The 14,677-nt window shown below is 39.1% G+C and overlaps 1 protein-coding gene across 1 annotated transcript; it reads right to left on the bottom strand.

Moving 5' to 3' along the window:
* Window positions 1-285: 285 nt before the first annotated feature.
* Window positions 286-13,077, bottom strand: pip5k1ba (phosphatidylinositol-4-phosphate 5-kinase, type I, beta a). The gene is made up of 13 exons (XM_085357992.1): window positions 13,006-13,077; window positions 10,927-11,057; window positions 10,066-10,183; window positions 9,798-9,950; window positions 8,745-9,041; window positions 4,939-5,123; window positions 4,539-4,619; window positions 3,295-3,343; window positions 3,119-3,203; window positions 2,903-3,037; window positions 2,730-2,820; window positions 2,064-2,160; window positions 286-324 (listed from the first exon to the last, which is right to left on the bottom strand). Exons 1-13 carry the CDS (start codon window positions 13,075-13,077, stop codon window positions 286-288), a joined length of 1,533 nt encoding a protein of 510 aa, XP_085214118.1.
* Between the last annotated feature and the right edge of the window lie 1,600 nt (window positions 13,078-14,677).

Here is a 14,677-nt window from a genome sequence, read left to right as displayed (position 1 = left end):
CACCATCAAAGAAGAGAGTTCCAAGAAGATGAGATAAATTGCATGTGAGTGTTGAGCAAGAAAATGTTAGCATGTATTAGGTAGTAACATCTTATGAATAAAGGTCAGTTTGTTATGGTCATGAATCACTATGTGATTCTATTCTGTTCATGGAGCGCCTTTATCGGGGCTAAAATATGACATCATGAGAGCCTCCACATCTTCTTGCCACAATCACAGGATCAGTACAAATTAAAAGAAAGTATTATCGGTGTAATTTGCTGCTTACACTTTATTGACGACTGATCAGCTCCAGCTGGGTCGCCTGGGTGAGACTGTGTGAGGCTGAAAATGCAGAGATACCCAGTGACCCCTGAGTTCATTGTGCACAGTGTTCCTAAATACAGCAGAACAACTAACTATGGCTTCTTTTATGTAATTTTATGAGGACTAAATATAATATCTCAACAACAGAGTTGATCTTGTTGTCATGACTTTGTCTTATAAGGTAGTCTTAATGGGTTTTAATGAGCCCCTTAATGAGCCCTAGTTGAAGCCTATAGTTTCAGGCATCCATTCAAACATTATGAGCCCACTAAACGGCCAAAAGGTGGCATCCTACAAAGTCTACTCAGAGATCACCTCATTTAGTATTTAGTATTTAGTATTTATTTATTTATTGTCATTGTCAATTGGGATTTTTCACAAACATGGCCAGTAGAGGTTGACTCTAAAAGTGAGCAAGTCCCCAAAGACTTTCATGTTTAAAGCACACACCTCTAGAACATATATGAACTTTTGGATACTTTTTAAAATGATATTATGTGACAAATAATGGAACTTCCTGTGAAGGAAGGGTCATCCAAGAAGGTTTTACATGAGTTTTATATTATTCTGTCTCTTGGAGGAGATATGAGACTGTGCTTTAGACGTATACATCCACAGTGTCTTTTGTCCTCTCTTCCTCCACTCATCTCCAACCGGTTGCAGCAGGTGGCCGCCCCTCCCTGAGCCTGGTTCTGTTGGAGATTTCTTGTAGTACAGATGGAGTTTTTGCTTCCCACTTTCTCCACGTGCTGGATCAAATTGGGTTGTTTGCTTGTTGGTGTTTAATAAAGCGCCTTTAGGTGACTGTTGGTGCGCTTTGTTGCTTTAAATATATATAATAAAACTCAATTGCACTGCACTGAACTGAATATACAGTTTATCGGCTTGCCAGCCATACTTGGCACTTGATTATGTAGTGCTCCAACCACCTGACTCCAAAATGGCTCTACATGGTTGCAACCAAAAACACTAGTATGAAAGCTTCAAAATGCATGGTTAAAATATGGGTGGGTTTGTGGGTGTTGGTGGCTTTATCTTTCATGGTCTTTGGTAAAGCAATGTCTTGAAAGACGTGTGCCAAACAAACAATGTTGCAAGTGACCCCATATGGATGTGAGAATATATCGAAAAGTTTGGAGCTTTTATGCACAAAGCGATTTTTATGAGCTGTTTGGTTGGATGTAAACCCCAAAATAAAATAAACCTAAGCAGGTAGTTTATTTTAGGCACCAAAAGCATAACTTAATTGCTACGGTATCTGCAATTGGAGATTTTACAGTCACTTCTTGGCATGACCACCAGATGTATACTTTCTGTTTCTAAGACTGAATGAAACAGATGAGGTGACACGAATGGAACTATTCAAACAATTCAATGGGCTGATAACATTTAAACTGTCGTTTCTGGACATAGAAACATCTGAGCTTGACCTCCCTGAATATTTTTCCCCTCCTCCCCCTTGTGTGACAAGTGAATGTAGCCTGAGATCTGTTCTCTAGCTAAATAATTCAGTTTGATGCTGTACTGAGTGAGGGGTGTACAACCACAGATGGATGTTAAAGCTTCAGCTTGAAAAATAATCTTGTTCACTTTCTTTTCAGGAGCCAGTCTGAGCCTCATTCAGCAGGGCTCCGACTGGATTGCTTGTTAAATGTTTACTGGTCTTCGGTGCTGGGCCTGGGTTGCTTGTATTCTAACGATAAGCTATAGCATTACAGAACCCATTAAGACTCTGCAATTGAAATTACATGGCTTACCAAGTAGACATCCAGTTCAGAGTCAGATTGGCTTCTGCTGAGGGACGGCAGTGGATCGTCCAGAGCAATCGTTGAACTGGAGGCTCGTCGGTCTTCACTGCAACATAGAAATACAATTTACTGTTGTGTATGAGCCGAGTTAATGTCTACATCATCATTCATCGTTCAGCATCCTCTCAGAATATATTGTTGAATATCAAAAGAAAGATGTAGCTTTAGCTCTTTAGAAAACAGTAAAAACACAGTTATTTGGAACATTTCATCAGTGGCAGGGGAAAAAAACTGCAGCTCACAAGCCACAAGAAGCAAACTTTAGAGCTGAAAATGAACTGCAACTCCTAAAAACACACAATTCCTCAAATGGCCACTTCATTGCTGGCTCCATAAGGAAGTTGATCCCCATACACTAAAGCCTTTTTGAGCAGCTTCCTGATAACATAGTTCACCACCCTGTCATCCAAATATGGTCCTTTATGGCTCCAACAACATGGCAACGGCCAAATTTCAAGGCTTCAAATATGTGCAAGTTAAACAATGTCCACAAAAATAATCTCAATGGTTACACACTTTCATGTCTGTGTCAGTGTGAATCAGATCAAAATATCAACTTTTCAACTTCTCTTCTGAAAACTGGGCTTTGATCTGAAAGCAGTACATGTGAAGTACCTGTTTTCATAGTCTTCTTCCTCTTTTCCGCTCAGTTTTAAAGAAACGGCAGACTCAGGTAGAAGATCCGGCTGTTTGGAGGAACTGTAAACTGTTAAAAACAAACACACCGTCAGCGAACAAGTCAAGCAAAGCTTCTAATAAAACAAACATAAACAAAAGAAACAGCTTACAGTTTCCATCCAGGTTGTCCATGCTTTGGGCTTTCTTCTCCTCCTTCATCTCCTTCAGCGGTGACAGAATCTCCTGGGAGACTGACTTTGCATAAAGAGAGTTCTTCTTCCTCTTTGAAGATGCTCCCCTTAAAGCTTAAACACACAGAGAAAGAATTTAAAACAAAAGCTGCGTTTATGCAGGAAACAGAATGGTGGCAGGTTAGCATGACTTACGATGGCTCTTCTTGAAAACAGTCGTGCCCATGAATTTCAGAAATCTGTCTGCATAAAAACTGGGCCTGTGCACTGACACTGTGTCCTGAAATGAAAACAGGGCACACGTGTGAGCAGCTGCATACATAAGGGATAAAACAGCCTGGAGTTAAGGAGAAGTAAGAAGTATTACAGACCCCGTCATGTACAAGAGCCTTCCAGGAGTGTTCCACCTTCTTAACGAACCTGAAAATGATTAAAAATTGAAAATCAAATGAGTTCATTATGTAACATTTTTACTTGTGTAAATATTTATGCTTGCTCTCGACCATAGACTGTATATAATAAAATGGAGGTAGCCACTGTGGTTAGCAAGGTTGTGCTGCACAGCCTTGAAATTTTTGTTTTTTTGTTCTTGCTTTTCACCACCAGGGGGCAGTGGTTAACCGTATATGTTCACATAAACGTGAGCTGTTTAGCTTTTTAGATTTCCTTTTAAATACCTCTATTTCCCCTAGGGGACAGGTGTCGAACTCCAGGCCTTGAGGGCCGGTGTCCTGCAGGTTTTAGACGTGTCCTTGATCCAACAATTAATTAAATGGCTAAACTACCTCCTCAACATGTCTTGAAGTTCTCCAGAGTCAATGAACTAATCATTTGATTGAGGTGTGTTGACCCAGGGTGATATCTAAAACCTGCAGGACACCGGCCCTCGAGGCCTGGAGTTCGACACCCCTGTTCTAGGGGCTGCAGTTATAAATAAGAATGTGCTTTTATTAAGGACTTGCCTGGTTGAATAACGGTTGTCCTGACTGCACCATCTTGTGGTACAAAGTGGTATTACCTGAAATTATATCTTTTCAACACAATTTACTGTCACAGCTGTTGGTATTCGTTCATCCATTTTTGTTGCAAATCCAGCTTTTACATGCCTTCTATGCTTCTGATGGCTTTGCTGCAATGCATCTCTTTAATTTAGTTGTGGGTTTTGGACTTGGAAGGCCACCTCAGCCAAGTTGAGCCTGAGCTGCAGCCGTGCCTCACAGCCATGACTGTGTCAATCTTGCCATGAGAGATGGGGACAGATCCCATTTTGGTAGATTTTCCAAGTTTAAATAATAAATAACAAATAATATAGCCTGTGTTTACTGAGCCAGTAATGAGTGTTTAAACTAATTTAAATGTTTCTGAAGCAGGAAAACAGGATGAAAACCTGAGAATCATAAAATATAAACTAATAATAATGCCAAGGAAACAAGAGTCACAAACAAAAAAAGAGTCGCATGTCTTTGCCTATTTTAATGAATTTGAAAAAAAAAAGTCTACAAATGTTTCTGTAATGCTGCATGGGGATGGTTGATCCAGGTGCAGCTGAGTAAGGATGATGAGACAGTTTGTCTTCTGCATGTTATTTTTGTGCATGTTAATGCTGTGAGCTCACCTGTAAGACTGAAGAATGTCGATAATTCCTAAAAAGATGAGCAGACTCTCGTCTTTATGTTTGGCAGGAATTCCACCCAATCTGGAAAAAAAATTATGATAATTTTACAGTTTTTTAAATGAAATTATGCTTTTGAATGTCCAGCTTTTCTACATTTTTGACCAGATCAGCGAGCAGTGGGGTTTTAAAAAAAAGCCACTAGAAAAATAAGGGAAACAAGACCTAAAAACAGGCGTTTTAGTATGAAGCAAACCGTTCTTATTAGATTTGACTGTGTGCAAACTAGTATGTATAAAGTATATGGTAATACTTACTTTAAGATAAAAATAACTTGTGATGTGAGATGTTAAAAAAGGTTTCCTCTATCATATGTGCTGCTTAGTCCAAAGTGTCCACTTACGTGTCATCATCTGCCACTGGTTCTGGGTCCTTGACATTCCCCTGGATGGACTCGAGGGCGGTGGAGTAGAGGACTTTCTGTCCTCTCCTGCTGTCACATCTGCTTCCTCTGCTCAGCGGCTTCCTATCCAGAACGTGAATCCCCAGCAGGAGACTGTAGTCCATGATCTTAAAGCTTTCCAGGACCTGATAAGAGACCAAAACTGAACTCAGGGAATCAAATTTTAAGAACCCCCTTTGAAAATTAAAAATTTTTCTTTAATGTTTAATAATTAGTTTGTCAGCGCTAAAATTTTTTAACCTTCCATTCTTTTAACTGTTTAAATACTACACATGCTAGTGGCTATCAGGTCTGAAACCATGACACTAAGTTCCCCAGAGCCCACTGATTTACAGGGACACTATAAGGTTCTGGCCAAACAAACAACCTGCAACTACTTCAGTGGCATTGTTTAAAAGAAACTCCCATTCTGAAATGCCCACCTTTAGAGCATCAAAAAGCATGTCACAGTGTGACCTGCACACTACAGACCTTCTGGTGGACCTTGAATGCGGTAGGCCATGAAAGATTTACATTATAAAAATAAACAAAGCTAACAGAACAGCTGTGGGATTAAAATAATCCATTACTCTTCATTTAAATAAATCTGAATTAGTGTTGTATTTTCAGTAGAGGAAAATGAATGAAGTAATGGTGGCTATGGCATGCTGAAATCAAATCATCAAAACATTAAAATGAGGTAAAGTTCACATCAGTCATTGTTTAGGCAACTCGTGTAACGAAATACAGACACGAACCACTAAAAGGGTCAATCGAGCCTACAGAACAGAGCCTGCGGTATTAGACATTTTGTGGTTATGTGTGTCCGAGGCTTCTAGTTGCTTACATAGGCCTAGTATCTCTCTATATTCCCAAATAAAGAGATATTTCATTTGAATCCCACAGCTGAGCTGAACAGGAAATTTTGCCAACTGTTAATGAGATTTTGTCTGAGCAAATAAACATTTATTTATCCCTCAGAATGATCTGGTGATCCTCTGACGTTTAATCTACCAAAAAGAAAGAGGTCAATACTTTAATTTGTTCCCTACTTAGACCTCATACCTAAACCCTTCCATTATTGGCATTTATGAGCTAACAGGTTAGCCACGTGGAGGTTACAAATGACATGCCTGCTAAAGAAAGCTACTTGATACGGACATGAACCCCACAGAGCTGCACGAATGCTTGCTTATCTGTCAAGCAATCAGCTGCAATCACCTTTCTGATTTCCTATTTTTTCTATATGTTTGTCACACTTAAATGTTTCAGATCACCAAACAAAGGCAATAGAGAATTTCCCGTCATTATTTTGTTTATTATATCACCTTTTTGATATATGTCCACATTTTTTACTCAGTGGTTTTAACAATATAATAATTTGAGTAATAAAATAAAACAAAAATCACCTACAGTTCAATTTTCTTTATAAAAATAAATGAATAAAAAGTTTTACTTTGAAGGAAGTCCCACTCCCAGAGATCAACCCTGGATCTATAAGCAAAAATACAGTAAAGCATAAGCCTCAATCCCTCTGACCAAGCACTTATGTCACGAAGTACCTCTTGTAAATAAAGAGGGCCTTAAAATGTGCTGCGTTACCTAATGCACTAACTGAGGTCGTATACAGCAGCCCAGTATGAGCGTATTACATCCAGTTTGCGCTTTAGCGTCCAGCTGCTCCGCCTGACCATTAGTCAGGTGTTTCGCTCTGCTGCACGCTAATCCTTCATCAAGTGACCACTATTGTTTCTCGCTAATGAAACAACAGGCATGCACTAATGCAGTCATCAAAACAGCTCAGGGAATAACAAACAGGGACACAGTTCCAGGTGCTGGCCTGTGTGATGTTATCAAAGTAGGGGAATTGCGCAGTTATCATTGGCTGAATATAAACTCTGGATTTTGGGTTTATTTTGGCATAAAAACCAAGTGAGTGATGTTTTTCTGATAAAAGTTTTATCCTCATGACCATTTAGTTTGGAGCTCTGGAATAACTGGGATTTTCTGGGACCTTTCCTTTTAGAGAGTATAGCTAAGCATTCGAAATTTGGGCAACACTTACCTTCCAAATTCTTAAGAACAAGCTTTGTGGAAGATCCTATTAAACCTGCGAGATAATTCACAGCTAGTGAGCATCAGGTGTCTTGTGTCATATCGCCTAAATCAGTTCTGAGCATGTCAGACAAACCATCTCTTATTGTTGCACAACATGTGGAAAAGGTCAACCGACCAGAATCTCTGAACACTGTCAAAAGCTCATGTATGAAAACAGGATGTTCTTACTGTGTCAAAGTTATTAGCATGTCTGAGCTGCAAGCAAGGTACATGCAATGTAAATCAAACACTGATATCATCCTAACTCAAACCAAGTGGTTGTAATTAACCCAACCAAGCACCTTTAAGTGCCTATTGTAGGATTTATGGTCCCATGTTTGTGCAATCCCATGAAACTCCAGCAGTGCATCGCCCTATGATGATGGCAATGGCAATTTCATTTATATGGCACATTTCATTACAAGCAAACTCAATGTGCTCAGCACAGGAGAACATGAAAACCAGTGTAGGTTTACAATGCCAAACTCAGTGAAAACAGCAAACTATAATAAAGCAAGACAAATTAGAACAAAAACCAATAACAAAAACATACTGAATGCAGGCATGTGTACATAAAAAGGTTTTTCCAAATACCTGAAAGCACCTTGGGCACCCTTAGATCTAATTCTGGGAACAGTTAAAATATCTGCAACTGATGATATGAGAGGTCTGACTGGACAGTGAACAGTGAGGTTAAAAGGGCGATAAATGTAGGTAGGATGATGATTAGTTCAAAAGTTATTGTGAACAACAGGGGAGGACGAGTGAGAAGCAAAAACAAAAGATTAAAGATTAAAGAGGGCGCGAGAAACACAAACAATGGCTGCTTTTAATGACTCAGTTTCACTTGATTAAAAAGAGCAAAGACACCAGCAGTTGTAGCCCACATAACTTTGATGTTATACCCTTGCGACAATGCACAACCGCAAAGTGCAGCGCCTACAACAGACAATAACCTGCTGCCATGCCTAAACAGCAGGACACTCCTACAATTAAGAAAAAAAAAAAACGCGTCAAAAGAAAATTAATTAGCGAGTGTGCAAAAAACAAAGCAAAATAAAAAGGTATAAACGGACTGTTAAGCATAGCCTCCTGACTAAAAAACTTCCAGTGTCTCTAAAATGGGAGCATTACAACTCAGCTCCCAACTTTGCCATCCTGACACACACGATGTTCATAAAAATGAGATGCAAGCAGCATCGGATAACCCCGCATTATGTGAGCCCTCAGGATGAGAATGTATTGCTGAAGGCATGCTAGACTAAACACTAAATCTACTTCACTAGCCAGCAGTTTAGTGGATGTGGCTTACAACATAAAAATGGTAGTTTAGCTGGATTTGGTGTCCTCGGGATTCCCATATACTTGTTTGCCATTCACCTAGGGACCATTTTTTGCCCGAGGACAACACAAAGGTTACGGTTTTAATGGTCCCCAAATGATGAGCTAGCAACCCTCTTAAGGCAATCTTTTTTTTAATTAAGTTGTTAGACTATGTTGTTTCAAGTATCATGAAAAAAGTACATTTTTGACTTGTGATCTTTAAAAATGTTAGCGGTTGATATATCCGACAAGTAAAAATGCACATCTTAAAGGTGTTCCATTCAATATTTATCTATTGAATGCAACACATAGTTGCTAATGGATGTAACATCCTCATGTAAACATACCCGACAGTCCCTCTGCAAGGTTTTCATCAAGGCACTATATGTGTCCGGGTCAAAGACCAGGCCCTCGTGCATGTCCTGGAAGTCCAGGTCTTTGAATGTGGGTGAGGGCTTGGAACGCTCTTTGCGTGAGGCACGGCGTTTGTACGAGGATCCCTTCAGGTCGTACTTGTAGTGCATCTTCATGGCTCGCGGCAGCACATTGTTCATGACCACCACTCGAACGGTGATGCCTCCACACTGGATGCAGTAGAGGCCGTAGAACTTGGGCAGTAACGTCCTCGGGTTCTGATTGAGATTCTACAATAACAAAGATGATGGGTTTTTTTAAGTGATAAACAGAGAAGGAGTAAATGTCCCTGATAATATTGGTCCAAATGAATCATTTTATTGTCCATTTTAAGTCAATTTAAGAAGAGAAAGACTGAAACTGCAACTTTCAAATAGGAATTAGTCCAAAATAAGTGGTCGGAGAAGAAATGTGAACATACACATGTAAACAGGTCATTTTGGGAACTGTAGATTATATCAGTGGCATATTAAAAGGTGATATAGTAATCAGTTCCCTTTCCCCAAAAGTAACATTTTAGCTAGTCATGTCCATGTGCTGATGCATGTGCACAGCAGTTCCATTTTAGGTTCAGCCGACAGAAATCTTCTTTTCTAATAAAGATTATAATTAGGGATGGATTGTGTGATCCTGACCATCTGTTAACTCCTGCACCTCCCTGAACTTGGTTGTGCTGGGTGTTTCTTCCTGTCAAATAGGTGTTCTTTCTCACCACTTTCACCAATTAATTTTAATAGGTGGGGTTCTCGCTAATAATGTTGAGTGTTTTTCATTAGCATATAAAGCAGCTTGAGCGAACTGTTAAAACTTAAGTAATTACTAGTAGTATGGAACTGTATGTTGCACTTACACAATACTTCATGTGTGGCCAGAATAACCCCCCCCCCCCCCCCTCCCGCCCTTTACCTTGCTTTGAGTAATGCAAACATATGTTGCTGTATGGCTTTAATGCAAATGTGCTAAGACTTGTTTATTTAGTAGCTCACCATGTAGTAACCAGGAAGCAGCTTCTGCAGGAACTCTGCCTCTTTAGGCTGCACTGTCTTGATGATGAACTCATCATCGCTGGTGAGGTAAAACCAGGAACTGCTAGCACCGGGGTTGGACAGCTCTATCAGCGGCTCATTGCATATGGAGTACTGAAATTCAAAGTGAGGCAACAGTTTAAGCCGAACAATGTTTTGCAATCAACTCAGGGGAAATTTACACCACATTGTCGTGAGCCAGAATGTGAATTTGGGTCTCCACCCTCACCAGATAGTCGTCTGGTTTGATGCCAAAGAGCTCTCTGAAGTAGCGAAAAGCCAGTGGGGCGTATGTTTTCAGACGGAAATCTGGGAAGTGATGTGCCGGGGTCAGGTTGCTACCCTCACTGGAACACATACAAAATATTCATTAGTCTAGCTATTTGCAACTTTTAGGAGCACTGTGACATGAGCATGTAACAGGTCATGGTTAGAAATGCACAGGTGTAACTATTGAAAATTACTGATAGCTGATATCCATGAAATGAACTACTGGAAAGAAACAGCTGCAGTATTATCTTCCTCTAGTGACCAAGTGCAAAATGCCTACTGAGAAATAATGGGGTTGCTGAAACATGTGGTTTCTGTCAACCCACAAGTGATTATTTGCACACTTCTAAAGGTAACTTCCCTCTTTTCTTAACAGCAATACAGGTTGGCTGCCACTGTGTTTGTTTAAATAACTTAGAGTAAGATTTCTCATAATAATAATTTGCATTTCTTTCTTTCGTTGGTAATATGTAGTCAACTTATTTTTTTTGTAGGCTGGGAGAGAGTGACATCGTCACTTTCTCCCACACTTGTCACACTTAGCTGACTTACATAGTTTTGGTTCATTTTGGGGTTTAGGCTTAGTACTTGGATTGTGACTTGATGTGCTATGTAATGAGGCCAATCTGGGATTTAAAGCTTACTCAAATCTCCCAAAAATGCATTCAGTTCCTTGGTAGGTAGTGATAAAATTAAACTCCCTGACATTTCAGAGTAAACCTAACATGCATAGAAAACATCCTAGATATATGGGGGGGAAATCCCTGTGCATGTGCATTGGTCATTCTCTGAAAGGATTGCAGTGCAAATGTGAGTGTACCTTGGCAGGAAGACGCTCTCCACCACAGAAAAGTCCTGCATGAGAACATCTCTGTCTGGTTTCGAGCTGAGGTTTCCCACAGCATAACCGATGCCCAGCTGGATGGCGCCTTTGAGTGCAGCTGGTGTAGGCTAACAAACAAATTAGACATCCTAGAATTAGGAATTTTTTTTGTGGCACTTAGTTGCACATTTTCTTGCTTTCTTTGTAACATAGTTTATCGTTGTTCAACACTTTGGTCCGGTGCAAAAATACCTCAACACTGGATTAGCTATAGCATTGGCAAGCTTCTCTCAGTAGGAATTTTAATCTCCAGTATTTGTTAGCATGCTGACATCACCAATAATGGCTCCTTTAGTTTGTTTTGTAACTATGAGCATGTTAGCATTTAATTCAAAGTAAAACTGTGCTTACAGTTGCCTCACAGTGAGGACAGCATTAGCTAGATTAATGGTCTTATTTATATCATTTTTAGATATCGTGTTAATATACAAAGAGGATAGTAAGCTGAAGCTTTTTGATGTAGGAAGCATGTGAAACACAAACAGCAAACTATAAAATTTAGCTAACACTGAAGAACCAGAAACTGTAGTTTCTCTAGTGATCACTTCAGGTTGGCTCTCTTCTCAAAATGTACAAGTTTACAGCAATAAAAGACAGATTTATCACCTGGTACCACAAAAAATATTTTGTCCTTTATGAGGGAGTTATTTTTATTCTCTGATCTCCCTGACAGATCTCCCGATTCAGGTAGCTAGGCCTCTCCTCTGCTAACATGGAGCTCACTGTTATTATCTCCTCTTTGAACTTTCCAAGAATCTATTGCTTTAATTTTGATAAGAAACATTCCAGTATTTTGTTACTCTGTTACGTATCCCTGTTATTAGCCTGCATGTGTATCTGTGTGTTGCATGCATAGAGAGCATAAAACATGGATGTAGCTAACAAGTGATTAGCCAATGAGAATACAATTGGTACTCCAAAAGTTAGCATTCCCATTGTCACTTATAGTCACTTAATACTGAAAAACAAAACATATGGCCTAAAATTCTAACACTGGGGCTTCAAAACTGCAGAAACCTAAAACAATGGGTGATGCCATGGGTGTTATGGCCATCTTTTATACTGCCTGTGATAAAGTACAGTCTTCAATGATAAAATTGTGCTAAATGCAAAATTATAATCATCCCTACAGATTTTAATGGTCAGCATTTCTTTTTGTTTTTGTTTTGGTAAGATTCTGTGTATGGATACAAAGATACCAAACAGATACAAAATATGTCTGTTGTTTTTAACAGGGGCTCATTCTGGATTTTTTTCAAAGTGACACCTGGTGCTCTGTGAGGCTGTATTATGGGCACAGTTAAACGCCATAGTGTGTTACAGTAAGTCACAGCATTTCATTGTGGACCAAATGTAACGATATAGTGTGACTAAAACAATTGTCTTCATTTATATCAGAAAATAATTAAAATAAACAAATCATTTAAAATAAACTGCTTTGATTATATTGCAAGTCTGGAACAGGCTCCCGGCACTTCAGGACAACCTCAAATACTAAACGAAGCCTTAATACCTGTAAATTAATTTTTCCAATTAAAAGAAAAGCAGACATTTTACTTTAGAACTTATTTAGAGCTTTTTCCTGCGAGCCAGAGTGTGAAGCCGATCAGCCTAATCACACCATTTTCCCACCACTTGTTCCCTACCTCACAGAGCAGCTCTGTTACATAACACAGCTGATGAAAGAGTAGCTGCAGTCACGTTATTGCACTTCATTTGACTTAAAGTAATATTGCACATGACTTTCTGTATGACTTTTTGGATTTTTATTACCCCTTTAAGCTACTAATTATTTTTCCCAAGATCATGGTGTAGTCAATAATTAAAATAAATAGCTCAGGAAAGAAAATAATAAGTTTCACATTTAGACTCTCAAATAAAAAAAACAACCTTTGGTTTCAGTGTTCTGTTTGACCGCAGATATTTTCTGTTTTGACATCAGCAATGACTTGGGTGGGAGTAATTTTGTTCCTACCTGAAGATTTTTCCATTGCTTGCTTGAAATGATCCACTCACCTTTTTATGATCCTTTGACGCTTTAGAGGTTTTGGTTCCCCTTCCTAGGGTGCTGGCAGGGGATGCTGACATCTTTTGGACAGAGAGAACTGGACTAGAGGGAAGCTCGGCTGTCCTTCCTCCAACTTTGATTCTGCCCGAGTTCCTTTTTTCCCCCTCAGTGGTAAATGCACAAACAAAACAATTTACAGAAAGTGCATTTTCCAGGTAGGCTGCTCCTGTGGATGATGTAAAGAAAAAAGGAGTTACACAATGTGTTGCATTTGCATGAATGTCAATGCAAAGCGCACACACGCTAGTGAAAAGCTTCCCAATCAGTCTTGTCTAGTTGTTCCTGTGACTTACAGTATATCCTGGGCTTTCAATAATCTTTCTGTCTGGGGTACTTCTGGACTCTGAGGACCTTTTGGTGAATGTGTTAGTCTTTTAACTCCAGAATACTTCACAACAACGCTTGATCCCAATTAAGAAGGATTGGGAACTATTACATGTTCAATCCCCCCGTGTTATAACAGTGCACAGTGTTTTCCTGATTATGTGATCATCAGCTTCCAAAAAAGGACACAGTGATTAGCGAAATGAAGCCATATACCAAGATCTGTTCATTTCAATTGCATGGGCTTTAGATTATGGTTTATTTCCAATGTAATTCTCCTGAAATTACAAAAAATACAGACAACCCCAGCTAAGGGTAATTAATGTGAAAAGGCAAGAGGGGATACTCTATAATACAGCCTGCACCCATGTGTAATTACCAGTGTAAGAAACTTTAAAATTAAGTTTTCCCTTCCCCTCATATACCACCAAATATATTTGCTAATTTAATTTCATAAATCTGAAGCTTTGTAGTAAATATAATAGAGTAAATCATGTACCCCACTTTAAACTCACCTGAACTGCCTTCTGTGGTGTTGCTGCTAAAAAGAGACTGGGTGGTTGCTGTCAGCTTGCAGCATAGACATCTGTGCAAAATCTAAAGATCTAAAAGCTTCTTTTAACACAGACAGATTTCACTTTGCTTTCTGTTTAATTTAGTTGCGCTATAACCGAGTACAACAAACCACTGGTGGATTTGAATAACTAAAAAGACTGTTTCAAACTATCCAAACAGGTGGAGTGATAAAGGACATGTATTGGTATTTTAATGTGAAACAATTCACAGGTGACCTTCTTTGGCTTGAACAGAAGTCCAACCAATTTGCCTGCATACTTTTTTTCTGGCCCTAAGCCATTGTGCCACTGGATATATTGAACCCTGCCGTTCTTTCAAATATCCTGAAAAAACTCCCTTCTTGTACTCTGCATAAGTTCTAATTTTAGATGCTGAAAATAACTGTAGGACTATGATGTGGAAAGTTGAGGGCTGTATTGTGAGGTGTTACTTTCAACCTCGTGAAAATATATGCAGTTTTAAAACTGTGAAAATTAACTTCAGCAATTCCCCATAACCACATATTTATATCATTCTTTATCATGGATGAAACTCCAGGAAGGTTTATAATTAAATTACAACATATTCAGTACCTCGTATTTTCATGCAAATGTGCATTCAAAACATACACAACCACTTAAACTTCAAACAAACAAATATGGAAACAATTGAAAAAATTAATCTGCACATAAGCAGTATTGGAGATTCAAGCATTACGTAAGTGTAACAAATAAATTATAC

The sequence above is a fragment of the Diplotaxodon limnothrissa genome, linkage group LG7, assembly GCF_057381915.1.
Source record: "Diplotaxodon limnothrissa isolate DT_005_m linkage group LG7, D_limnothrissa_male_GT1.1, whole genome shotgun sequence".
Taxonomy (NCBI): Eukaryota; Metazoa; Chordata; class Actinopteri; order Cichliformes; family Cichlidae; genus Diplotaxodon; species Diplotaxodon limnothrissa.
The sequence above is the reverse complement of the archived record's forward strand: the minus strand, read 5'-3'. Positions and strand labels throughout refer to the sequence as shown.

Excerpts from the sequence above, each read along its gene's own strand:
- pip5k1ba (XM_085357992.1), bottom strand. The coding sequence starts at position 13,077 with ATGTCAGCATCCCCTGCCAGCACCCTAGGAAGGGGAACCAAAACCTCT. Across the intron at positions 9,042-9,797 it reads TGCTTCCTGGTTACTACATG|AATCTCAATCAGAACCCGAG; the intron begins GTGAGCTACTAA and ends TTGTTATTGTAG. Across the intron at positions 5,124-8,744 it reads CCTTGCAGAGGGACTGTCGG|GTCCTGGAAAGCTTTAAGAT; the intron begins GTATGTTTACAT and ends GTCTCTTATCAG.